The sequence below is a fragment of the Rhipicephalus sanguineus genome, chromosome 1, assembly GCF_013339695.2.
Source record: "Rhipicephalus sanguineus isolate Rsan-2018 chromosome 1, BIME_Rsan_1.4, whole genome shotgun sequence".
Lineage (NCBI taxonomy): Eukaryota > Metazoa > Arthropoda > Arachnida > Ixodida > Ixodidae > Rhipicephalus > Rhipicephalus sanguineus.
The window spans coordinates 14,983,834-15,010,989 of record NC_051176.1 but is presented as its reverse complement, the minus strand read 5'-3'; the positions used below and the strand labels follow the sequence as shown (position 1 = coordinate 15,010,989).

At 46.8% G+C, this 27,156-nt stretch overlaps 1 protein-coding gene across 1 annotated transcript in view; it reads left to right on the top strand.

Moving 5' to 3' along the window:
• LOC119389531 (cysteine/serine-rich nuclear protein 3) overlaps positions 1 to 27,156 on the top strand; it is a 382,433-nt gene that overhangs the window by 116,004 nt on the left and 239,273 nt on the right. The window contains exons 2-3 of the mRNA XM_037656849.2: positions 23,075 to 23,307; positions 25,016 to 25,194. Of these exons, the coding sequence (XP_037512777.1) occupies positions 23,085 to 23,307; positions 25,016 to 25,194 (402 nt within the window). The 5' untranslated portion in view covers positions 23,075 to 23,084. The remainder of the gene's footprint in view (positions 1 to 23,074; positions 23,308 to 25,015; positions 25,195 to 27,156) is intronic.

The following is a 27,156-nucleotide window of genomic DNA, read 5'->3' as shown; positions in this document are numbered from 1 at the left end:
GCGTATAAAAGTTTCGTATGCCATTAGTTTAACTGTGGGCGAAGCAAATGTGAGTGATCGTCTGATGAAACCTAGTGATCTAGAAACGCTTGCAAAAAGTGACGTGATGTGCTTAGACCAATTTAGATTATCTGTTATTTCTACGCCGAGATACCTATAAGATTCCACCTGTTGTAGAGTGGTATTGTTTATCGTATATGGGAAGTGTAGATTAGATTTCTTACGGGACACGTGCGTAAACTTACATTTTGAAACGTTTAACTGCATGAGCCACGTCGAGCACCAGTTTTGAATTAAGGTTAAGTCATCCTGCAGCAATTCCTGATCGTTAATAGTAGAGATACGCCGGTAGAGAACGCAATCATCCGCGAACAAACGAATGGTTGATGAAATTTGAGCAGGAAGATCATTGATGAAGATTAGGAATAGAAGTGGGCCAAGGACAGAGCCCTGTGGGACTCCGGAGATAACGTTAGTGGCGGCAGATGGATGGCCTTCGATGACGGTGTACTGGGAGCGATCAGTTAAAAAGCAGTGCATCCATGACAATATCAGCGGATCAATTGAAAGGCAAGACAGTTTAGTCATGAGACGCTGGTGAGGAACGCGGTCAAAAGCCTTAGAAAAATCGAGGAAAATGACATCGGTTGCAAAGGATGAGTCTAGGTTTAAGTGCTAGTCAGTCGAGAATTCAACAAGTTGAGATTCACACGAAAAGCCGGATTGAAATCCGTGTTGGTTCGGGAAGAAAAATGAATTATTGTCCAGGTGTTTTGCCAGGTGGGAGTAAATTATATGCTCAATAAATTTGCATGCAATACATGTTAGCGAGATGGGACGGTAATTAGATGTATTGGAGCGGCTTCCTGCCTTGAAGACTGGTACAACTCTGCTAACCTTCCACTCAGACGGGATTTGGCCGCTGGAAATAGACTGCGTGAAAATGATTTGTAGGACGCGACTAGATATTACTTTTGTGCCTTTAAGAATTCTAGCAGATATGTTGTCAGGCCCAGGGGCACTAATATCTTTAAGTTATCAATCAGCTTGCAGATTCCTTCTGCCGAAATATTAACTGGTAGCATTTGAGGAAAATTGGGATTCAGCGGAACAGGAATATTTGCAACCGGTTCGTGGGTGAAAACTGAGGTGAAGTAGGCATTCATAACGTCAGAACGAAACTCCTTCGGAACGACAGAACCATCTTGATTTAATAAAGAGATGTTATGCGAGCCACTGTGGTTGGGAGTTAATAAAGTCCAAAATTTTTTTGGATTAGTTCGAAGGATGTCCAGTATGTCTTTGTTGTAGAAGGGCCGTTTAGTGCTCCTCAGCAATTTAGTATAATTACTCAGACACTCGAAATACTTTTCCCATTTTAATGCTGAAGCGGAGTTCTTGGCTTCCCTGAATAATCGCTTTTTCTTATTGCACAGTTTTCTTAATGAATTTGTAAACCACGGTTTCCCGGCATCACCGCGAATGCAAACTAAGGGTACATATGATTCTACTAGCGAGATAAGTTTTGCTTTATACGAAGACCAATTTTCATCGATAGTCCTGTTAGGAGCTGATTGTTCAAAGTGTTGAAGAAATATGGCCATTTCCTCATTGATTCGGGAAAAATCTGCTTTTTTGTAGTCACGAATGTACTTTACTGAAAGTTGTCGTGGAGGAATGAAAACTGCAAGGCTGAAAATGACCAACTTATGATCGCTAAGGCCATCGATGGATGACAATGATTGAATTTTCTCAGGATTTGACACAAGGACCAAATCAAGAGTGTTACTGCCACGAGTTGGTATTCCTACAGTTTGAGCAAGGTTAAAAGAGAGAATAAGATCCAAAAAATCTCTGGAATGACGCGAAGGTGCAGTGATGTTGACCCAATCGATGTCTGGAAAGTTGAAATCACCGCAAACCATGAGGTTTGCGCTGGGAAACTGATTCTGCATATCAAGTAGAGTGCTGCTTAGGTCGTCAATGAAGGAGCGATCAGAATCAGGTGGTCGGTAGCAGGCTATGATAATAGCGGTGCAATGAGCAAGTGATATGTTCACACAAAGGATTTCGCTTTTAGACATTTTTGCAACGGGAGAAGAAACCAGGGTATCCTTAACAAGAACCATCACGCCGCCTCCCCTGCGATCAAGTCTGTCACGCCGAAAAAAAGAGAAAGATTGCTTATCTTGCAAAAGTTCATCATTGCGTATATCACTTGTGAGCCAAGTTTCAGTAAAGATGGCGATATCGGTGCGGTTGTCATCCAATATAGCTTCAACAGCGTCTTTCTTTGGGAAATAGCTTTGTATATTTGTTAATAAAACCGATATCGATTTATCTCTTGAGGGAGGGCTAGCGCGCATGGCGGCCCTCAAAGGGAGGTGCGCAAAAGACATGGGTAACTGCGGTGAGCGCTACGAATTCAGCTCGACAACGGAATCAGTTCCAGCATCGTAAACAAACTGTTTGTTGCTCATAATAAGTTTGTCAAAACGGATCTTGAAGGAAGTCGAACTGTGCTGACCAAATGAAAAAAGTTTTTTTCTGGCCAAGCGCACACGCGCAGAGTAATCTTCCCGGATTGAAAACGACGAGTTTTTTAGCTTTGAACTGGCAGACAGAATTTGCCCTTTGTCTTTAAATCTCATGAATTTGACAATTATCGGGCGGTTTTTTCCTGGCTGGAAATGGCCAAGTCTGTGGGCCTGCTCAATATCTCGACTATTAATGGTGATATCGAGCTCCTTAGAGCAGAATGAAAGGATACATGACTCAGACTGTGACCACGTTTCATCTTGCTTATCGGCAATACCAAAGAACAGCAAGTTTGAGCGTCGCAGACGATTCTCGGCGTCGTCGCATTTATTCGACAGTAGTTGAATATCCGAGGCAAGTTTAACCATACTTGGGTCTTCTGCAGAGCTTGGGCTACCTAACTGATTTGTTTGTGCGATTTTTTCTAGGGTGTCGACTCGCGAGGAAAGGCTGGAAATTGACTCCTCAACCTTTGCTTGAGCGGCGCGAATCAGCGCAAGTTCGCTTAACATAGTATTTTGAGAGCTTTCAATGCGGGATATGGCCATAGCGATAGACTCAAGGGAGGGCTGAGGATTACCATTCCTTTTGGGTCCAGGGTTCAATTCAACATCCCCCGCTAACATCAGCAGAAGGCAAACGGTATACACGTTGATACACTGGTAACAAGTAATAGACAATGTTTTCCGAAAGCAATCAATGGCGTCAGTGGGGCACGACACAGCAAGCAGAAATGCGTTATCGGAGCGAATGCAAGTCGAATTTGGCAAGTAACCAACGTGCATGAAGAAAGGCATTCTCGTGACCAGCATAGCTGCGGTGGCGTGCCCCAAGTGCTTGTGGCGCGTAGGCGGTATTTGTAGTCTATCCGATGCGGCTGCGCAGAGCGTAGCACTTGGTTGCCAGGTGTGGAAATGATCCGAGGTTGAAGGCAGCGGGTAGTTCCTGACATTGCTTGCGTTGACCGTGCCGGCGGGTTGTCGCCAAAAGTCCCGATGGTAGTCCAGGTTGCAGCCGCTGCCTCGGAAGCACAAGGGCATTGATGCGGTGATCCACATTAGGGCAGCCTGCATGAAGAAAGGCATTCTCGTGACCAGCATAGCTGCGGTGGCGTGCCCCCCATATGAGGATATATGTTTGTAAAAGTAAATAATTGCAAAGTTTATTGGGACGGAAACTTCATTAGGCGAGTTCACTCTGTGATTACTTTGAAAGGCCCCTTCAAATGTGGTTGCCCATTCTTTACTGAGAGGTAAATGAGGAGGTATGTTTGTAAAATAAAGTAATTGGAAAGCTTCTTGGAACAGAAAATTCATGAGGCGAATTCAATCTGTGATTGCTTTGAAAGGCCCATTCAAAAGTGCTTGTACGTTCTTTATTGTCAAGAAGGTAAATCAGGAGACATGTTTGTAAAAGTAAATACATAATTGCAAAGTTTCTTGGGACGGAAACTTCATTAGGCGAGTTCACTCTGTGATTACTTTGAAAGGCCCCTTCAAATGTGGTTGCTCATTCTTTATTGAGAGGTAAATGAGGAGGTATGTTTGTAAAATAAAGTAATTAGAAATTTTCTTGGAACAGAAAATTCATGAGGCGAATTCATTCTGTGATTGCTTTGAAAGGCCCATTCAAAATTGCTTGTACATTCTTTATTGACAAGAAGGTAAATGAGGAGATATGTTTGTAAAAGTAAATAATTGCACGGCTTTCTCAGTCGTATCTCCACAGACGTTGACTCAAGCTGTCCGGACTGTAATGAGAGTTATTGTTCCTTAGCGCACATGCTTTGGCAATGCCCCGCGTTACCTAACGGCCCTCTATCCAGCGAAGCCGACTGGGAAGAGGCACTCCGGAGCCCATCGCTCCAGGCACAAATCCAGGCAATCCAGAGGGCCCAAGAAAGGGCGGAACATCACGGTGTCCCAGCCCCGACTTGGACGCGGCCAGCGGCCTCCGCGGGTCCCCGATAGTGGTTCCCGCGAAAGCTCCTCAGGATCAAATAAAGTTCATTGTCTGTCTGTCTGTCTGTCTTGGGACGGAAACTTCATTAGGCGAGTTCACTCTGTGATTATGTTGAAAGGCCCCTTCAAATGTGGTTGCTCATTCTTTATTGAGAGGTAAATGAGGAGGTATGTTTGTAAAATAAAGTAATTGGAAAGCTTCTTGGAACAGAAAATTCATGAGGCGAATTCATTCTGTGATTGCTTTGAAAGACCCATTAAAAAGTGCTTGTACATTCTTTATTGACAAGAAGGTAATTGAGGAGATATGTTTGTAAAAGTAAATAATTGGAAAGTTTCTTGGGACGGAAACTTTATTAGGCGAGTTCACTCTGTGATTACTTTGAAAGGCCCCTTCAAATGTGGTTGCTCATTCTTTATTGAGAGGTAAATGAGGAGGTATGTTTGTAAAATAAACTAATTAGAAATTTTCTTGGAACAGAAAATTCAAGAGGCGAATTCATTCTGTGATTGCTTTGAAAGGCCCATTTAAAACTGCTTGTACCGTATTTTCCGGTGTATAAGTCGCACCTTTGTATAAGACGCACCCCCTACTTTTTACGACTTTCGAAAGAAAAAATGATATATAAGACGCACCTTTGTATAAGACGCATCTATTTTTAACTCAGTCGACATGATAAAACACGACCCACGCAATTGCGAAATGCGTAGTCACGCACGGCACTGAATATCTGTAAGCAGCAGTTTTATTAAGGCGCAGAAAACCACTATTTATTCTACTGGATTTGAAGCCACATCCTCCGGCGCACTGTCAAAAGTTCTTCCGCCTCGGTTGGCAGCATCGCTGGGTTACCGTCGTCAGCCTCTGAGTAACTTTTACGCAGCATTGTAAGCACCTTGAAGCACATCGTTGGCACTGCCTGTACTATGGTGGCTACCATACCTTTAGGGCATTACCAGACTTGGCGAGAACACATAAACAACGAACGCGCCGCACGGTTATCACACGATCGTCAGATACCACCTACACACGCATACAAAACGTAAATGGCGACCGGAAGCCGGAAGCTGCGACTACTGCTGGACTGCAGCGACGTCTCACACGGAAACTCATGATGATGATAATGAAGTGGTACTTTCGCTTTTGTAACTGATATTGTGGACGCTACAACGTTACAATGGACCGTTGTGGTGCTCTTTTTTATTTATTGCCTCAGTTCTGTGGGTTTAATTCTTCGTTTAAGAACAAACAATTCAAACAGTACAATGGGGCACGCGACAGTGGTGGCTTTTATTGCGGCCGTAATCTCCGTGGTCGCCGCGCTGCTTGAACAGCAAGTAGCTGACACCTAAGATCGCAGCCGCTTCATTGTTACAACAAAATTAGATATATTTTTACGAATGCTCTCGAGCTCAGTTTATCGTACTCATAAATTAAATATAAACAAATTGGTCTCGCAGAATCGTGACTTTTTGCGTATATAAGACGCACCGTTGTATAAGACGCACCAGCGAAAATCTAGGAAAAAAGGTGCGTCTTATACACCGGAAAATACGGTACATTCTTTATTGACAAGAAGGTAAATGAGGAGATATGTTTGTAAAAGTAAATAATTGCAAAGGTTCTTGGGACGGAAACTTCATTAGGTGAGTTCACTCTGTGATTACTTTGAAAGGCCCCTTCAAATGTGGTTGCTGATTTTTTATTGAGAGGCAAATGAGGAGGTATGTTTGTAAAATAAAGTAATTGGAAAGCTTCTTGGAACAGAAAATTCATGAGGCAAATTCATTGTGATTGCTTTGAAAGGCCCATTAAAAAGTGCTTGTACATTCTTTATTGTCAAGAAGGTAAATGAGGAGATATGTTTGTAAATGTAAATAATTGCAGTTTCTTGGGACGGAAACTTCATTAGGCGAGTTCACTCTGTGATTACTTTGAAAGGCCCCTTCAAATGTGGTTGCTCATTCTTTATTGAGAGGTAAATGAGGAGGTATGTTTGTAAAATAAAGTAATTAGAAATTTTCTTGGAACAGAAAATTCATGAGGCGAATTCATTCTGTGATTGCTTTGAAAGGCCCATTCAAAAGTGCTTGTACATTCTTTATGGACAAGAAGGTAAATGAGGAGATATGTTTGTAAAAGTAAATAATTGGAAAGTTTCTTGGGACGGAAACTTATTAGGCGAGTTCACTCTGTGTTTACTTTTAAAGGCCCCGTCAAATGTGGTTGCTCATTCTTTATTGAGGAGGTAAATGAGGAGGTATGTTTGTAAAATAAAGGAATTGGCAAGTTTCTTGGTACAGAAAATTCATGACACGAATTCACCCTGATTGCTTTGAAAGGCTCATTCAAAAGTGCTTGTACATTCTTTATTGACAAGAAGGTATATGAGGAGATATGTTTGTAAAAGTAAATAATTGGAAAGTTTGTTGGGACAGACAATTCATGAGGCGAGTTCATTCTGTGATTACTTTGAAAGGCCCTTTGAAATTTTGTTCATCATCCTTTATTGAGAATGTGAATGAGGTGGTATGTTTCAGGGATGCAACATTAGTGCCAATTGCGCCATATTGCCACGTGTCTTATGTTTCATGAGTTGAAGCTACACCCCCGAAGACTGTGAGCAACGCTCAGCGCAAACCGCGCCACATTGTTCGCGTCAGTTAATCGCTTGTCAGTTAATCGACGTTCGACACTCTGTTCGACGCTATCAGTGTATTGCTGTAGTTTGACCTTCAGTTTCCCATCCACAAGTTCGGCCATATAAACAGTTTCATCTCGGACGTGCTGACTGCTGTCTTCGTCGACGTCACGACCACGTGACATCTGGTGGAGGTGCTGCTTCATGATCCGGACGCCACCGCGGAGCGCTGACCCAAGCCCAAGCCGCGAAGAAGACGACTCTAAGGTCAACCCGGATCCTCGAACCAGCCGCCGGCAGAAAGGACTACAACCACAGTACGGGCTCCTTCCCGAAAACGCCAGGCAGCCGAAGACCGTCACATCTACCGCCGAGACGATGACAGACCCCCTGCCACCTACAACGGTAGTGATGCAACAGCCAAGGGAGCCACCAACTTTCCGTGGATCGTCGTTTGAAGACCCGGAGAGCTGGCTGGAGACGTACGAGCGAGTCGCCGCCTTCAACCACTGGGACACTGAAGAGAAGCTGCGCCACGTCTACTTCTACTTAGAAGACGCCGCGAAGACGTGGTTCGAAAACCATGAATCGAGCCTTCAATCCTGGGACCTCTTTCGGACGACGTTCCTCAATACCTTCGCGAGCATCGTCCGCAAGGAAAAGGCCGCTGCTTTGCTGGAGACCCGGGTGCAGCTGCCAATCGAAAACGTCACCATCTTCATGGAAGAGATGACTCGACTTTTCCGTCAGGCCGACGCTGCGATGGCGGAAGACAAAAAAGTTCGCCTGCTCATGCGGGGTGTGAAACAAGAACTTTTCGCGGGACTTGTCTGCAACCCGCCCACGACGGTCGCCGAATTCCTTATCGAGGCTACGACTATTGAAAAGACACTGGACATGCGGACGAAGCAGTGCAACCGCTTGCCGCTGTCTGCAACCTATTCCGAAGTGCACTCACTGGCCACCGACGACTTGCGCGAAACCATCCGAGCGATCGTGCGGGAGGAGTTGCGCAAGCTGTTACCTTCGCCGCAGCCTCAAGGGGATTCGGTCGCAGACATTGTCCGCGAGGAAATCAAAGAGTCACTGGGTGTTCCTCAGCCGGCACCGCCGCAGCTTCAAGCAATGAGTTATGCTGCTGCAGCCCGATGCAACGCCCCCCCTCCTCGCCCGCGTCAAGACGCCGCGCCGCCCCAGCAGTTCCGCCGCCACCACCGACGCCATACTGCCCGCCAACCGGCCAGCGATACACGCCGAGAAAGACCGACGTTTGGCGCGCCCCTGACCATCGTCCACTCTGCTACCACTACAGAGAAGCTGGCCACACCTACTGCCGCTGCCAGTATCGACGGATGGGACTGCGCGGGTTCGCCATCGACGCGCCGCGTCCACAGCAGGGTGAACGACCACGTGACATCGCTGACTATCTGGCAGGAGCGCAGTGGACCCCCTGAGGACCTTCCCGATCGCCGTCGCCAGGCCGCTACGCCTCTCCCCAACGCCGCCAGTACACTGGCCCGTTCCGGGGCCGGTCTCCTAGCCCATATCCGGAAAACTAAGGGCAGCAACCGATGGAGGTGCGGTTGCTGTACGACGAAACATCGAAGATCCTCCGCCGCCGCCGCCGACGCCACGACGAAACCTTGAAGACCCGACGAGAACCAGACAGCCCTGATGACGAAGCCTCGCGGACCGAAGTGGTCTTGACAACGCAACGGGGAAGCAGCGGAACAAACCGACGTAGCCGTGACCTGACGCCACGACCTAACTGCAATGCAAGACGAACTAGCGACCTCGACGTCCTTATCGACGGCCACAACGTCACAGCTCTCGTCGACACCGGAGCCGACTATTCTGTCATCAGTGGACCGTTCGCCGCGAAGCTGAAGAAAGTTAGGACAGCCTGGGAAGGCCCCGAAATCCGGACAGCTGGAGGTCATCGAGTAACACCGGAGGGAATCTGCACAGCGAGACTCACCATTAACAACCGGATTTTTCCCGCGAACTTCGTAGTCCTGCAGCGTTGCTCGAGAGAGGTCATTCTTGGTATGGACTTCTTAAGCCTTCATGGTGCAGTCATCGATCTGAGATCCAAGTCGATAACACTATCCACAGAAGAAGCACTACCGCCGTACACGCCAGAAAAACACGCCTTGAATGTGCTGGAAGACAAGGTCACCATTCCCCCTCGCTCCAGCGTCATCATTTCCGTTGGCACTCAGAAATCAGCAGACCTGGAAGGTGTCGTCGAGGGCGATCAGCACCTGCTTCTGAACCGTCAGATTTGCGTCACAAGAGGCATAGCCGAGCTGCGCGATGGCAAAGGAAAGGTAGTGCTGACAAACTTCAGCCACGAATGTAGGCACCTAAACATTGATACAACGGTCGCCTACATCGACAAATTCGTGGACGCCAGCAATGCTTTCGCCTTCTTCGATGCTACTGAACCTGTTTCGAAGGATCGAGATCCCCAAACAGATTTCGACGTCAACCCGAGCCTCCCGAAGCACAAGCAAGACCAGCTTCAAGCCCTGCTCCTGCAATTCAAGGACTGCTTTTCGTTGTCGTCAAGAATTCGACAGACCCCAGTTGCGAAACATCGCATCATAACAGAAGAAGGTGCCCGACCAATCCGTCAGAGCCCGTACCGAGTTTCGACGCGAGAACGCGAGGCTGTTAAGAAACGGGTCGACGAAATGCTACGCGACGACATCATCCAGCCGTCGAAGAGTCCGTGGGCATCCCCCGTGGTGCTAGTGAAGAAGAAGGATGGAACTCTACGTTTTTGCGTCGATTATCGTCGCCTGAACAAAGTGACGAAGAAGGACGTGTATCCCCTTCCCCGGATAGACGACGCCCTGGATCGATTACACGACGCAAAGTACTTTTCGTCGATGGACCTGAAGACCGGTTACTGGCAAATCGAAGTCGACGAGAGAGACCGAGAAAAGACTGCCTTTATAACACCAGACGGCCTGTTCGAGTTCAAGGTCATGCCCTTTGGTCTTTGCTCGGCACCTGCGACATTTCAACGCGTTATGGATACAGTACTGGCCGGCTTGAAGTGGCAGACGTGCCTCGTGTACTTGGACGACGTCGTTGTGTTTTCCTCAAACTTCGACGAACACCTTCGGCGCCTTGAAGCTGTACTTCAAGCAGTCAGGACCTCCGGACTCACCCTGAAGCCTGAAAAGTGCCGCTTCGCGTACGAGGAGCTCTTGTTTTTGGGTCACGTGATCTGCGAAGATGGTGTTCGCCCGGACCCGCGCAAAACAGCTGCCGTCGCTGCCTTCCCGCCACCCACCGATAAGAAGGCCGTACGCCGTTTTCTCGGCTTGTGCGCCTACTACAGACGCTTCGTCAAGGAATTTTCACGAATAGTCGAGCCGCTAACGCACCTCACGAAGACCGACGTGCCATTCAAGTGGGAAACGGCGCAAATCGAAGCATTTCAAGAACTTAAACGACGCCTTCAGATGCCTCCGATACTAGCGCATTTCGACGAAGACGCCGATACGGAAATCCACACCGACACAAGATGCGTAGGGCTCGGCGCCGTCCTCGTGCAGAAGACTGACGGGCTGGAAAGGGTCATCAGTTATGCTAGCCGGTCGCTATCAAAGGCAGAAATCAACTATTCCACAACAGAAAAGGAGTGCCTGGCCATCGTCTGGGCTACATCGAAGTTTCGCCCCTATCTCTACGGCCGGCCCTTCAAAGTTGTGAGCGACCACCACGCCTTGTGTTGGCTAGCTAAATTGAAGGACCCTTCAGGTCGCCTCGCACGGTGGAGCCTACGGCTGCAAGAATTCGACATTACCATCGTGTACAAGTCCGGACGAAAACACTGTGACGCCGACTGCCTGTCTCGTGCCCCCGTCGACGCGCCTCCGCAAGACGACGACGATGACTGCTTCCTCGGAACTATAAGTGCCGATGACTTCGCCGAAAGGCAACGAGCCGACGCGGAACTTGGGGGTCTTATGGAGTACCTCGAGTGCAAGACCGCCGATGTTCCGAAGGTATTCAAGCGAGGACTGCCGTCGTTTTTCTTGCGGAACGGCGTTCTCCTGAAGAAGAACTTCTCGCCACTTCGAGCTGACTACCTTCTTGTCGTGCCCTCATCATTGCGACCAGAAGTCCTCCAGGCCCTACACGACGACCCGACGGCTGGACACCTCGGTGTTTCCCGCACGCTCGCCAGAATACAGGAAAAATACTACTGGCCATGCCTTGCTACCGACGTCACCCACTACGTTAAGACTTGCCGAGATTGCCAGCGGCGGAAGACACCGCCGACTAGGCCAGCGGGACTCCTGCAGCCAATCGAACCCCCTCACCGGCCGTTCCAGCTAATCGGGATGGACCTACTGGGGCCGTTCCCGACATCGACTTCCGGCAACAAGTGGATCGTCGTAGCAACTGACTACCTCACCCGCTACGCCGAGACAAAGGCCTTGCCCAAAGGCAGTGCGGCCGAGGTAGCCAAGTTCTTCGTGGAGAACATCGTATTGCGTCATGGCGCCCCAGAGGTCCTCATCACAGACAGAGGTACCGCCTTTACTGCGGACCTAACTCAGGCGATCTTCAAATACAGCGAGACGAGCCACCGTCGCACCACCGCCTACCACCCGCAGACCAATGGCCTCACAGAGCGTCTAAATAAGACCATCTCCGACATGCTGGCCATGTACGTCGACGTTGAGCATAAGACGTGGGACGCCGTCCTTCCGTACGTGACCTTCGCTTACAACCCGGCCGTCCAAGAAACGACGCAGATGACGCCGTACAAGTTGGTCTACGGAAGGAGCCCGGCGACGACGCTCGACGCCATGCTACCGAACATCACCGACGAAGAAAATCTCGACGCCGCCGCTTACTTACAACGTGCCGAAGAAGCTCGACAGCTCGCCCGCCTGCGCATCAAGACCCAGCAGAATACCGACAGCTACAATCTTCGACGACGTTTCGTGGAGTACCAGCCCGGCAACCGTGTCTGGGTCTGGACACCAATACGACGACGCGGACTGAGCGAGAAGCTTCTGCGTCGATACTTCGGACCGTACAGGGTACTTCGACGTCTCGGCGCACTCGACTACGAGGTTGTCCCCGACGGCATCACGAACTCTCAGAGGCGCCGAGCTCGACCCGAGGTCGTGCATGTGGTGCTCCTTAAACCGTACTATGCACGTTAACGCACTGGAGGACTCTAATGTTTGCTTTCTTTATTAGTTTTCTTTAGTATTGCATATATTCATGTTCTGTTTTTAAGCATCGGGACGATGCTTTTTCAGAGGGGGGCATTGCCGCGTGTCTTATGTTTCATGAGTTGAAGCTACACCCCCGAAGACTGTCAGCAACGCTCAGCGCAAACCGCGCCACATTGTTCGCGAAGCTTCCCGATCATTGTAGATCGTTTTGTTAAGCTTGCGCGCCGCACGCGAATGTTCCAGCTTTGTCGAGAGATAACGCCGCCACCAGCGATATTGCTGGAAAGTTCCATAGCGCCTGTATAAAAAGCCGACGCGCTTGACCGCTTGTCAGTTGATCGACGTTCGACACTCTGTTCGACGCTATCAGTGTATTGCTGTAGTTTGACCTTCAGTTTCCCGGCCACAAGTTCGGCCAAATAAACAGTTTCATCTCGGACGTGCTGAGTGCTGTCTTCGTTGACGTCACGACCACGTGACAATATGATGCCATTTCGTTTTTCTGCGCCGAGCTGCGCTGAAACTGCGATATTTGTCGAAATTGCGCTGCGCTGCGCCAAAACGCCTCGGGTAACTGCAAAATTTTTTCGGTTCCGCTAGCTTTAGTCTGGTCTTAGTGCGGAACGAAGCCCGCATTGGCGACCTAATGTTGGAAGAGGCAAGTTCATCCAATCCAATCGGATCCAGTGGTGCTTGACTCAAACTTGACGTTAATCTGTTCTGGTCGGTTTGCTGGTGGGCCGATGGGGCTAAATGAAGCTTTTGCTGCTGGTTCAAATGGTGCTCTAGAAGGTCATTCAACATAAGCAGAGGTCAGCGGCCATTTAATGTGGAAGCACCGCGTAAAGAAGGTTAACCGGCAAACGGGCTGTTTGACACGTGCTGCGAATCTTAGTGGGGATGTCGTTCTGATAAGGTGGAGTGCGGTTCAACGCGCTCACGTGCACAAATTCGCGGGTTGTATATACAGCAAATTCTTTTTAAATGTAGTGACGAGTAAAGTGTTGTTTAGAGAAATGCTACGCACGAAAACCTTGACCGCCTTATCCGAACGAGTTCGACAAGGTACTTGCTCCCTTCAACTCGCGGTGGGGCCGACACCACAATGTGCCGATAAAGGCCTTCCGCTTTTTGGGAAATGTGGACATATTGGTGTACCAATGATTTTGACGCGAGTGCCGTCGCCGCTTTGCTCCCACGAAGGTTTGATGGCATGTACTAACGAGCACGCCAGTGCGAGTTATCGCCGGCAACCTTAACGCGATCAGGATCTTTATATCGGCTCGGTAGCGCGTGTGGCATAGTGCTTTTGGTACTACTGTCAAAATATTGCACGCATTTTATACGCGACGAAGCCAAACATGCCGTTGGCTGCTGCCTCCTGAGTGGAGACACAGATTGCGTGTCGGTTGCAGAAACGAAAGCAGCTCACCATCGCTGCGTTTCCCAACGAAATCTTTACCGTATCCCTACACGCGGTCACGAGTGGAACGGGTAGGATTACGTCACGAGAAAAGTTTTCTTAACGGTAGAGCACGCGACCGACCCGGCAGTGACGGCGTCAGCTTTGTTGGTGACACGCTGCACGAAACTAGCAAGGGTTCCGCTCTACTCGGCGACAGGCACTGCGTACAATGAAAGGATGCCGATTTTTGCTGTGCATAGCTCTCTCTCTCTCTCTCTCTCACTCTCTCTCTCTCTGTCTATATATATATACATAATATGAAAGATAAGGGGGCAGGGCGCGCTTACGACGATTGCACATTTTTCCTGGTTTGTCTTAGACATTGCATGTCATAACACACCAATATATAGATTTGGTGCCTCTCTAATGGACTTTCTCCTCATAGATCTTCTTCTTAACAGGGCGGAATACAAAATTCAGTGCATCGCTGCTGAATGGAGTGGACTGCAACAATCATGTGATCAGCCACTTGTGTAGGCCAGGTGTAAAGGACCTGGGTGCAAAACCTTGGTGCAAATTCATCATGCACAAGGCCTTAGTGGTTTCCGCAGAATTCATTGGTCTTATTTAGCATGTTGTGCGCTTAAAACATGATTGTGGTAACATCGAAAGATTTGCATATATATTTTTTGTTACTGTTCCAAAAGCAAGCTTTGTTTATGAAGCTGCTCCACATTCGGAATTTTGTGCTCCAAAACGGAGTTCTTTTTTTCCCGTAACCTGCTCCAAATTTGGATTCTCCTGCTCCAAAAGCAAGATTTTCCTGCTCCCAAAATTGCTCCAAATACTATTTTGGGTGTTGCACCCCTGTATGTTTGTAAAATAAATAATTGGAAAGTTTCTTGGGACGGAAAATTCATGAGCCGAGTTCATACTGTGATTACATTGAAAGGCCCCTTGAAATCTGGTTGATAATTCTTTATTGAGAGGGTAAATGTGGTGATATGTTTATAAAATTAAATAATTGGAAAGTTTCTTAGGACAGGAAATTTGTGAGGCGAGTTCATTCTGTGATTGCTTTGAAAGGCCCCTTCAAACCTGTTTGCTCCTTCTTTATTGACAAGAAGGTAAGTGAGGAGGTATGTTTGTAAAATTAAAAATGATAAAGTTTCTTGGGACAGAGAAATCACGAGGCGAGTTCATTCTGGGATTTCTTTCAAAGGCCCCTTCCAAAGCGGTTGATCTTTCTTTATTGACAAGAAGGTAAATGAGGAGGCATGTTTGTAAAATGAAATAATTCGAAAGTTTCTTGGGACGGAGAATTTATGAGTCGAGTTCATTCTGTGATTACTTTGAATGGCCACTTCAAATGTGGTTGATCTCTCTTTGACAAGAAGGTAAATGAGGAGGCATGTTTGTAAAATTAAATGAGAATTTTTCTTGGGGAAAGAAAATTCATTAGGCAAGTTCATTCTGTGATTACTTTGAAAGGCCTGTTGAAATCTGGTTGATCATTCTTTATTGAGAAGGCAATTGAGGTGGTATGTTTGTAAAAAAATAATTGGAAAGTTGCTTGGGACAGAAAATTCATAAGGTGAGTTCGTTCTGCCATTGCTTTGAAAGGCCCCTTCAAACGTGTTTCCTTATTCTTTATTGACAAGAAGGTAAATGAGGAGCTGTGTGTGTAACATTTGACAATTGGAAAGTTTCTTGGGACAGACAATTCATTAGGTGAGTTAATTCTGCGATTACTTTGAAAGGCCTCTTCAAAAGTGGTTGTTTTTTTTATTGACAAGTTAATTATATTGTTATCTTGGGTCGTTAAACCCCAGATAATATTATTATTATAATTATTATTATTATTATTCTGTATTCACAAGAAAATAAATGAGGCATATTTGTAAAATAAATAATTGGAAAGTTTCTTCGGACAGCAAATTCATGAAGCGAATTCATTCTGTGATTGCTTTGAAAGGCCCCTCAGATGTGGTTGATCATCCTTTAAAGTTTATTGACAAGAAGGTAAATGAGGAGATGTTTTTGTAAAATAAATAATTGGAAAGTTCTTGGTACAGAAAATTCAATTGGCGCGTTCACTCATTGGGTACTTTAAAGGGCCATTCAAAAGTGCTTGTACATTCTTTATATACAAGAAGGTAAATGATGAGGTATGTTTGTAAAACTAAATAATTATAATGTTTCTTGGGACAGATAATTCATTAGGCGAGTTCATTCTGTGATTACATTGAAGGGCCCTCTTCAAATGTGGTTGCTCATTCTTTATTGACAGGAACGTAAATGAGGAGGTATGTTCATAAAATTAAATAATTGGAAAGTTTCTTGGGACAGAAAACTGATTAGGCAAGTTAATTTTGTGATTACTTTGAAAGGGCCCTTCATATCCGGTTGATCATTCTTTATTGACAAGGGTAAATGAGGAGGTTAGTGTAAATAAATAATGGGAAAGTTTCTTGGGACAGAACATTCACTAGGCGTGCTCACTCTGCGATTACTTTGTATGGCGACCTTGAACTGTTGTTGCTCATTCTTTATTGACAGGAAGGTAAATGAGGAGGTACGTTTATAAAATTCAATTACTAGGAAGTTTCTTGTTACAAGAAATTCATTAGGCGAGTTCACTCTGATTGCACTGAAAGGCTCCTTCAAATGTGGTTGCTCATTCTTTTTTTGGCAAGAAGGTAAATGAGGAGGTATGTTTGAAAAATTAAATAATTGGAACGTTTCCTGGGAAATGAAAATTGATGCGAAGAGTTCATTCTGTGATTCCTTTGAAAGGCACTTTCAAATGTTGTGGATCTTTCTTTTTTGACAAGAAGGAAAATGAGGAGGCATGTTTGTAAAATAATTAATTGGAAAGTTTCTTGGGAGAGAAAATTCATGAGGCGAGTTCACTCTCATTACTTTGAAAGGCCCCTTGAAATGTGGTTTCTTATTCTTTATTTTCAAGAAGGTAAATGAGGAGGTAAGATTGTAAAGTTAAGTAATCGGAAAATTTCTTGGGACAGAAAATTCATTAGGCGAGTTTACTCTGTGAGTACTTGAAAGGACCATTCAAAAGTGGTTGTTCGTTCTTTATTGACAAGAAAATAAATGAGGAAATATCTTGGTAAAATTAAATAATTGGAAAGTTTCTTGGGACAGAAAATTATTTAGTTGAGTTCACTGTGTCATTACTTTGAAAGGCCGCTTCAATTGGGGTAGCTCATTCTTTATTGACAAGAAGGTAAATGAGGATGGATGTTTGTAAAATAAATAATTGGAAAGTTTCTTCGGACAGAAAATTCATGAGGTGAGATTATTCTTTGATTACTTTGAAAGGCCCCTTCATATCCGGTTGATCTATCTTTATTGACGATGGTAGCTGAGGAGGTTATTGTAATTAAATAATTGGAAAGTTTCTTGGGACAGTTTTTTTAGGAGAGTTCATTCTGTGATTACTTTGAAAGACCCCTTCAAAAATGGTTGATCTTTTATTGACAAGAAGGTAAATGAGGAGGTATGTTTGTAAAATTAAATAATAATTGCAAAGCTTCTTGGGCCAGAAAATTTATGAGTCGAGTTGATTCTGTGATTACTTTGAAATTTTCGGATTACTTTGGTATGCTGACCTGCTGTGCCAGTGATAGCAGAAAGAAGCTGTTGTTTCTACAGCGAGAAAAATCCGTAGTTTTCAGCAGAACACGCTAGAGGTGCTGCTGCTGCTGCTAGGAGAGGAGGGAGAGGCAAAGAGATGCTGCATTATATTTTTCAGGGACTTTGGCTCGAAGGGGCATCCAACTCCCCCTAGTGGGGATCACTGGATACACCGCGCCAGACCGCACAGCTACAGTTCACATTAGCACAGCTACAGTGCAGCAAGAAGCAGCTGACCGGAACTTTGAGTTGCCAGCAGCAGCCGTCAGCACTGCCAAGTTACACGGGAAGGAAACCACACAATATTCAAGCGAGGTGATGTAATGCACTGGGCGGGGCACCTTGAATGGCGGTGCCGTCTCCTTCGGAATGAAGTGAGTTGAGAGGGAATGCGTTAGGTAGATATGGTGATCGCGATCTCCAGTCCTACTTTAGGTTAATGAGTCTTTCGACTATATATTCGTGGGAGGCGGATGACTCATTCCAAGGTGTTTTGCACGCCAAGCACGAGGGCTGGTTCATCACCCCTTTAAGGAAACCAAGGCGGTACCTGCGGTAGGGGCAGCCGGAATCCAGAGATGGGGTCTAATCGTGGGAGTGGATTAGAACAGCGTTAAATATAAACTGGGACATCAGAATTGAACTGCTAGTGCTCTCAGTAGACTTTCAACAGAAGAAGCTGAAGAACCAAATTGTCAGAGTGAGCGAATACTGTCTACAAGTCTTCTTGACAGCAGCCCACTGTCACGTCAACTACTTGAGGAGCTGACCCAGAAAGAACCTTTGCTAATGGAAGTTCGTCACCGAAGCCAACAAAGATGGCCAGGGAAGGTTAAAGACCACAAGTTGCAACCTTTCTGGTGGCTACGACATGAATTTTAAGTGGACAGTGGACTGATCTGCCGTGGGGATTGTGTTGTGATTCCTCAGCAGGCAAGAAGGGCTTCCCTGTGAGAACTACATGACACACATCTCGGAATCAACTCTACAAAAGCTCTGGCAAGGACCCTCATATGGTCGAACTGAACCCTAAGTGGACAGTGGACTGATCTGCCGTGGGATTGTGTTGTGATTCCTCAGCAGGCAAGAAGGGCTTCCCTGTTAGAACTACATGACACACATCTCGGAATCAACTCTACAAAAGCTCTGGCAAGGACACTGATATGGTGGCCTGGCATAGGGTGGGACGTGGAACAACTCTTGCACGAATGCAGTGTGTGTCAACAAGTGGTGGCAGTGCCTGCATCTAAGGAACCCTTGAGCTGGCCATATTTTATTAAAACTTGTTGTTGGGCTAGTTGGTAACTTGTCATATTGTAAGCTAGTGGCGGTAACTCGTCATATTGTGTGTGGTGTGTGTGCCTTGAGTGTGTGCGTGTGTGATTCTGTGAGTGCTTTGTGGAAATTATAAATTGCGCTAGGTTTCTTTCTTACAATATGATGACCTGGCCAGCCGCAATGTAGCCATGGACCCGCGTCCATGTTGACTCTGCAGGCCCAGTGGAAGGCAAGATGATCTTGGTGATTGTGGACAGCCATTCCAACCCTATCAGCTATGGCAGCCGTGACAGTAGAACAGTTACGGACTGTGTTCGTGCATTTCAGCCTGCCTTGTCCCTGGTGATGGACAATGGGACATCATTTACCAGAGTCAAATTTCAAGACTTTGTGTAACAAAATGGCATGCGACACATTCATACAGCACCTTCCAAGCCGCAATCAAGTGGTTTTGCCGAAAGAGCTGTACGTTCCGTAAAAGAGGGTCTGCAACATATGACCGGGGAAAGCTTTAGCACAAGATTGGCCAGGTGGTTGCACATTCACCGCAGAACACCATCAGGGCAAATGATACGTTCACCAGCAGAACTAACGCTGCAGGACTACGAAGTTCGCGGGATAAATCCGGTTGTTAATGGTGAGTCCCGCTGTGCAGATTCCCTCTGGCGTTACTAGGTGACCTCCAGCTGTCTGGATTTCGGGGCCTTCCCAAGCTGTCCTAGCTTTCTTCAGCTTCGTGGCCAATGGTCCACTGATGACAGAATAGTCGGCTCCGATGTCGACGAGAACTGTGACGCTGTGGCCGTTGATAAGAACGTCGAGGTCGCTAGTTCGTTTTCTTGCGTTGCAGTTAGGTCGTGGCATCGGGTCACGGCTACGTCGGTTTGTTCCGCTGCTTCCACGTTGCTTCGTCAGGTCTACTTTGGTCCGCGAGGTCGTCGGGGCTCTGTCTGGTTCGTGTCGTGTCCTGAAGGCTTCGTTGTGGCGTCGGCGGCGGAGGATCTTCAGTATTTCGTCGTACAGCAACCGCACCTCCATCGGTTGCTGCCCTTAGTTTTCCGGATATGGGCTAGGCGACCGGCCCTGAGTTGGGCCAGTGTATGGTCGGCGTTGGGGAGAGGCGTAGTGGTCTGGCGACGGCGATTGGGAAGGTCCTCTAGGGGAGGGGAGTCCACTGCGTTCCTGCCAGACAGTTCTGGACGTGCCGCATTGATGCGCCTTGTTCTGGATGTGCCGCGTTGATGGCGAAACCACGCAGTCCCATCTGTCGGTACTGGCAGCGGCGGTAGGTGTGACCAGCTTCTCCGTAATGGTAGCAGAGTGGTCGGTGGTCGGGGGCACGCCAGACTTTGGTCTTCCTCGGGGTATAGTGCTGGCTGACAGGCGGGCGGTAGGGCGTTTGTTGGCCAGCGCTACATCCCGAAGAAGCACTCTGACGCCGACTGCTTATCTCGCGTTCCCGTCGACCCGCTGCTGCAGGACGACCAGGACGATGACTGCTTCTTGGGAACCATAAGTGCCGACGACTACGCTAACCGACAGCGATCCGACCCAGAACTCAGGGGCCATGTGGAATACCTCGAGGGTAGGACCGATGTTATTCCGAAGGTATTCAAGCGTGGACTGGCGTTATTCTTCTTGCGAAACGGCGTTGTCCTGAAGAAGAACTTCTTGCCCCTTCGAGCCCACTACCTTCTCGTGGTGCCTTCAACATTGCGACCAGAAGTCCTCCGGCCCTACATGACGACCCGACGGCTGGACACGTTGGTGTTTCTCGCACGCTGGCAAGAATACAGGAGAAGTACTACTGGCCGCGCCTTGCCGCCGACGTCACTCGCTACGTAAGGACATGCCGAGACTGCCAGCAACGCAAGACACCGCCAACAAGACCTGCAGGCTTTCTTCAGCCGATCGAACCACCTCGCCGACCGTTCCAGCAAATCGGCATGGACCTACTGGGGCCGTTCCCAACGTTGACATGCGAAAATAAGTGGATCATCATAGCTACCGACTACCTCACCCGCTATGCCGAGACAAGGGCCCTACCTAGAGGCAGTGTGAGGTGGCGAAGTTCTTCATTGAAGACATCGTCCTGCGTCATGGCTCACCAGAGGTCCTCATCACCGACAGATGTACGGCCTTTACTGCTTAGCTAACTCAAGTGATCTTGAGATACAGCCAGACAAGCCACCGCTGGTCCACCGCCTACCACCCACAGACCAATTGCCTCACGGAGCGTCTAAACAAGACCATCGCCGACATGCTGGCCATGTACGTCGGCGTTGAGCACAAGACGTGGGATTGCATCCCTCCTTACGTGACCTTTGCATACAACACGGCAGTACAAGAAATGACGCAGATGACACCATACAAGTTGCTCTATGGAAGGAACCCGGCAACGACGCTAGACACCATGTTACCGAACATCCCCGACGAAGAAAACCTCGACGTCACTGTTTACCTTCAGCATGCTGAAGAAGCCCGACAGCTCGCCCGCCAACGCATCAAGAATCAGCAGATGACTGGTAGCCGCCGTTACAATCTTCGACGATGCTTTGTGGAATACCAGCCCGGCGACAGTGTTTGGGTCTTGACGCCGATACGCCGACGTGGGCTCAGTGAAAAACTTCTTCGGCGACACTTCGGGCCATACAAGGTGCTTCGATGTCTCGGCGCTCTTGACTACAAGGTCATCCCGGACGGCATTACGAACTCCCAGCGACGCCGTGTACGACCTGAAGTCATGCATGTCGTGCTCCTTAAGCTGTTTTTTGTGCGTTAACGAACCTGGGCACTCTAGTTTTTCCTTTGTTATTGTAATTTATTTGTGTGCGACGGAGGCTTCAACTCACAACAAACAACAATAATTTAACGCTACGATGCATACGGCAGGGTCGGTCCAAGGACACGAGACAGCGAGGTGGCAACCATGATTTCTGGCAGCAGTAATCAGCCAGCGCGGGTGGCAGCATACGTCCTTCCTGGCAGCCAAGGCACCTCTGCCCCGTGCAGCGCACGGGCTGCCCCTTTTAAGCCGCTCAGGTGGGCCACTCGCACTGCCTCTGCACAGCACATGGCGCTATCTCAAGATAGCCGGTGGGCGTGGTTCCCACACCTGTTAAAGGATATTAATAGTAACTTGGGTAGGTTGTGCCCTCTTCAAAAATGCTTCTACATTGACCTGTGAACCAAAGCGGCACGCTGCAAATTTCCGGCGTAGTATCACTGTTACACAACTAGACACTGAGAGTATTGGAAAGTTGTCACACCCCACTTGAATACTGGTGTGGAGAACTTGTGTTATTCTTTACCATTATTGTTATACTATCTTCAGTTCATTAATTTTGATTTATTTGTTGCTGTACTAAACTTAGATCTATGTTTGTGGAAAAAAATTGATTTTGCACTTAACCTGTTGTCATGTTTTTGTTTTTTTCCTTTTTTTAGACTATTGTGTTTTCTTTTATTCTGCACTATCTTATTTGTTTTGTTTTGCAACTACTTTTCATTGCTGTTGCCCACATGCCAAACATAGGCTGAGTAGTCAAGTCACCTATTCGCAGGTTTTTTTGTTGTTGTCCTGCATCTGTGAATTTATACATGGTGGAAATGAATATTTGATTTCATTTGTTCAATCTGCCAGGTCTTGTCATCAGTGGACCATCCCACCAACTAGCTGATATGCACTCGGGATGTAGTGAATTGCACCAATTGTCAGAACTGAGAATAATCCCCTTTTTTCTTCTTCTAAGCCTACATCCAATTTTGTCCCTTATTCTGCTAAACTTTCAGCCTTATTGCTGGTTCAGGGGTCAGATTGGTTGAAGGAGTTCAAGCCAGCAAATTAATAGTAACATTATCATAATTAGACATCACCTACGTGTGCGTGGTTTCTATTTCTTTGGCTTTCGGTGCGAAATATTGCTGTGTGTTTGTCGCCTTACTGTTTTGCAGGTGATCAGGTTGACAAAATATCATTATGCTGTTGCATTCAGTATCAAGTATGATTGGTGCATCAGAAAGTTCATTCACGCTTTTGCAAATTTAATGGCAACACAAGCTTGCCTGCTTGGATACCACTGTTGAAGCACAATGTTAAACCTGTCGATCAATTACTCTGGAGTGCTTGATGATGCATGAATGAGCAGACAGTCCTAAGCAGTGGGATTTGATTCGACAACCTCACTTGTTTTCACGACAACAAAGAGTCTTGAGTTTACTTTTTCTACTAGTGTTTGAGCAGACTTGAAATCTTTGGTGTATGATGGTGAAGGGAAGAGTGCAAAGAAGGTCTAGCTTGTGCCTTTCATTGCCCTCGTTATCTGCTCTGCCACATTCTATGACATTTCAGACGTGCAGTAACAGATTGGTGTTGTGTGTGTCCAGGTGTGCCCATATGTCTGAAGCCATCCTGGGTCTGGAGTTTGGAAAGCCGCAAGCCCCTCCATCCACGAATGGGGGGGACAGGTCTCGGCCGGAGGCAGATGATGATGATGGTCCACCCTCGAACAAGCGCAGCAGGCACCGAAAAACAGTTGGCTTTGACAGCGTCACCGTTTACTACTTTCAGCGCATGCAAGGCTTCACATGTGTCCCAAGTCAGGGTGGATCCACACTCGGCAAGTGGCTGCTCATTCTGGGCCTAGATTTCGGGATGATTTCACCTTGGCGCCGCTGTCATTACTGGATGTTGCTACAATTCAGGGGCGCTCCTACATGGCTCCACAGCCACTCAATAAAAGCACACAGGTTGCTGAATGCACTAGCGTAGCATGCATAGTACACTGGGCCAAGAAGAGTGGCCGAGAAAGTTCACAGCAGAAACTCATAATGGAGGTGCTCTCTGGAAAACCACCCGCAGAGTTTTTGCTGCATGACGTGGACCTTGTTGGTGACGAACGGTTTTCACTTTTTATAGTGCCACGTTCACGCTCTGAATACTGTTGTCATGTGCAAGTGGAGTTTGCCCCCTGTCGATAAAGTGTAAACACCCACTGCCACAACTCACTAAGTGCTGGATCAGAGGACAAAAGCCATGCAACCTTTTGACAGCTTCCAGTGACTTTGATGGGGACTCTTAATTTTGAATGACCTGCATTCGATTTGCAACACAATAGGAGTGGCACGGCTGTAAGGCTGAGTTGGCCACATTTGATGCTTGGCAACTTGTTAGGCACGAAGTAATGCAATGTTTTCTAATGCAGAATGGTAGGCGTCCTTTACATTAACCACAGTGAATTTCAACAAAATAGAAAATGGCCGTTTTTTAAGAATTATTTTCAAACTCCGACGTTCATGGTGAAACGCACATGTTTTAACACAAAGCATAACGGCTTTTGACAAAGCCACAAAAAATAATGAAAGAAATCACGAATACCACAGTCAATGTCTACTGAGTTTTATTATCCTCATTTTGACTTATCTAAAGCAATGAATTTCTGAATTACAGGTATTTTGGGCCGTTTACCATGTATGTGAATTTTTTCTCAAAATTACATTCGTATCAGAGTGCAATAATTACTTGTAAGGTTGCATTTCACTTGTTTCTTGGAAAAAAGTATTGTGATCAAGAAGTGTACCATCTTTTTGCTAAGTGCACTGAAAGTTGAGAAATTGCAAAATCAGCAGTAAATTGTTTTTTCTAGTTGAAATTCGTATATATTTTGTTTTAGGAAAATAAAATATTTTTCAGAAAACTAACTTTAGAGAACCTGCACCTACAGTAAATTTAATCACGATTGAGAATGGTGACCAGGAGCGCCTGTTCCTTCTCATCTGGATTCATCCATGTGTTTCATGTGTAATGTGTGCTTTTTTATGTGTGTTCATGGTTATTTACCATCAGATATCCTAGCTACACATTTGTACATAGGACCACTTATGGCTTTGATGTGTATGATGAGCGTAAGAACATGTATGTTTTAAACAGTTCCGTGTGCAAAATCTGCATTGTGTCAATTTTCGTTTGTGTATCACCTTAGGTGCACATCCATGCTTGCACTCAAAATGATTGCAAGTAAATTTTTTTTCTCATCTCCAGAGTCTCCAAAACTTTCAGTACTCTTTTAAGCCTTGCAAGATTTATGCACTTTTCTTCATTATCATGTAGCTACAGTTGTAGAAATTATCGCAGACAGTTTGCTGCTTTACACCAGTTCGTGGGTTTGATTACTGGCTGCTGTGTCTTCATATTGACTACTGCGAAGAACAGCAAATGCCCCGAAACACAAAAGAGCCGCAGGTGTTGAAAACAAGTCGTACTGCCTGAAAATGAGTATATGCTGTCGTGTGGTGACCTTTCAGTAAATGGTCTCTTTCTGCATGCAGGAATGAGCCCCCTGCATGTGGAGAAGCGCACGTTCAGTTTGCGGCAGCATGCACATGAGAGGCGCAGGCTGCAGTTTGGTGACGTTGACTGTAGCAACACATCATCGTCTAGCTCGCTGTCTCCAGATGACACTGCTGGGTCTTCTTCTTCAGCCGGGGATGGTAGCAGTGCATACCAGGTATGGCTTTTTCTTTCCTTATATCCTTACGCATAGAACTCAAAGAAACAAAATGCTGGTGTAAGGAAACACTGCCTCTGCACTGAGTGGACTGACCTTTGTGCTTCAGTGCAAGCTTGGCAATGAGAACACAGTGTGTGCTGATCCCTGTCAAGATGAGGTGGGCCAATCATGGTGTGCAGTGTACCGGCTGGAGCCACCAAGACGGCCGGCGTTTCCCTTTACGCCGTGATCATGGGCAGACCTTGCATGCTTTACATGGGGAGATGTTGTGAACTTGGACTGCATACCATGCCTCACAGCGACGGCAAATATGCACCTGCAGTGTCCCTCAATAAAACCGACTAATTTTGTGTTCCACTGCTCAAGGATTGTGGCACATCCTTTTGTATAGTGTTCACCTAACCATAATGTTTGGCAGGGGAAGCTGGCTTTCTTTGCTTGTGTTCAAAGGAGCCTCAGCATGAGGATGGAGCAGATCAGCTGCGCACACTTCACGGAGCGGTCCGTAACGTCTGTTTGCACAACACGCCAATATGTTTTGCTGTTGGTTGCATAGTACTCGAAGGATTGTCGTAGGCTGCGGGAGTTAGGTTACGTTTATGGTTAACAGCGCAAAAGATGGTCTCCTCTTTGGTCCATGTCCTTTTGCGCTGCTGGAGAGGAGAATGAGTAACCATACATTTCTCTTAGTGTTAGCTCTCTGATCGCTGTACTGCGATGCTTTCTTGGTTTTGTCCCACTAACATCATGGCCCAGAATTAGCTGCATCAGTGTCACCACAAGTGGGAGTAGGCAACTACGGTTTTTACAAGCAAGGATGGTACACCCCTTGTACCAAAGCATTGCATTTGCAACTTGCTGAGCCTAACAACGACAGTCATAAAAATGCCCCATGTTGTGCTAGAGCTGCTCACTCAGTGCAGCCACCAAGGGTTCATTTTAAGGCTCATCTTGGAGGGCTGCGGCAGCTAGGTGAATGTCCTGGGTTTTGTTAATTTCACTCGGGATATGAGAGTCGTTGCAGTTGTCCAGTATCATGTCATTTTAGCCTGTGTTTTGCTACATTTGCATGCAATAAAGCAAGACCATCTTACATATCTGTGACCCCATATTGGTGTGGTAGGTGCAGGTTTTACCACTGCACTGGTTGACAGGTGCCTGTAAATATGCTGTGTGTGGACTTGAGCTGTGCGTGTTGCTATTGAGGTTTCTTTGAGTCACCATTGTGGGCAGTAAATCTATAGTGATGGATGACATGTCAGGCTGCAACACTGTTTGCCTATACAGCACTCGCGGATTGAAACACGAAAGTTTAGGGCGAAGTAATGTACATTCTTTCGTTTCTGCCGTCTCCAGTTTGGGTCATATCGGCGTAATTTCGACAGCTTGAACGTTTAGATCAGAGACAACATTAACTATCTTTAGAGCCCAGATTCGTAATGATGTGATGTGGTGATCTCAAAAAATTCTTAGCATTCGTTTACTGAAAATTTTGATGTCGCATTTCAGCATAGGTCGGCAAACTCACTCATGAGTCGACTCACTCAGACTCACTCAGACTCAGATCGAGCCGTGAGTCTGAGTCTTGAGTGAGTCCGGGTGAGTAATATTTCGGTGAGCTTGAGTCCGAGTGAGTCCGGTTGAGTAAAATCTTAGTGAGTCTGAGTCAGAGTGAGTCCGGTTGAGGAAAATTTTGGTGAGTCTGAGTCCGAATGAGCCCTAAGCGCAAAATATATTTCTTGAGTGAGTCTGAGTGAGCTGCACACTTTTTTGCCGACTTATGGTCCTATCTACACAACTTCAGCATCACTATCAGCCTGATGTCCGCTCACGTTTACACTCTTGTCGACTTATACATAATTCAAAGCACTAGCGTTCATACGCCAGCTCAATATTTATTAACAAGGGCGTGAGTAACGGAGAGGGGGGGGGTAGCAGATAGACCCCCCCCCCCCCGCC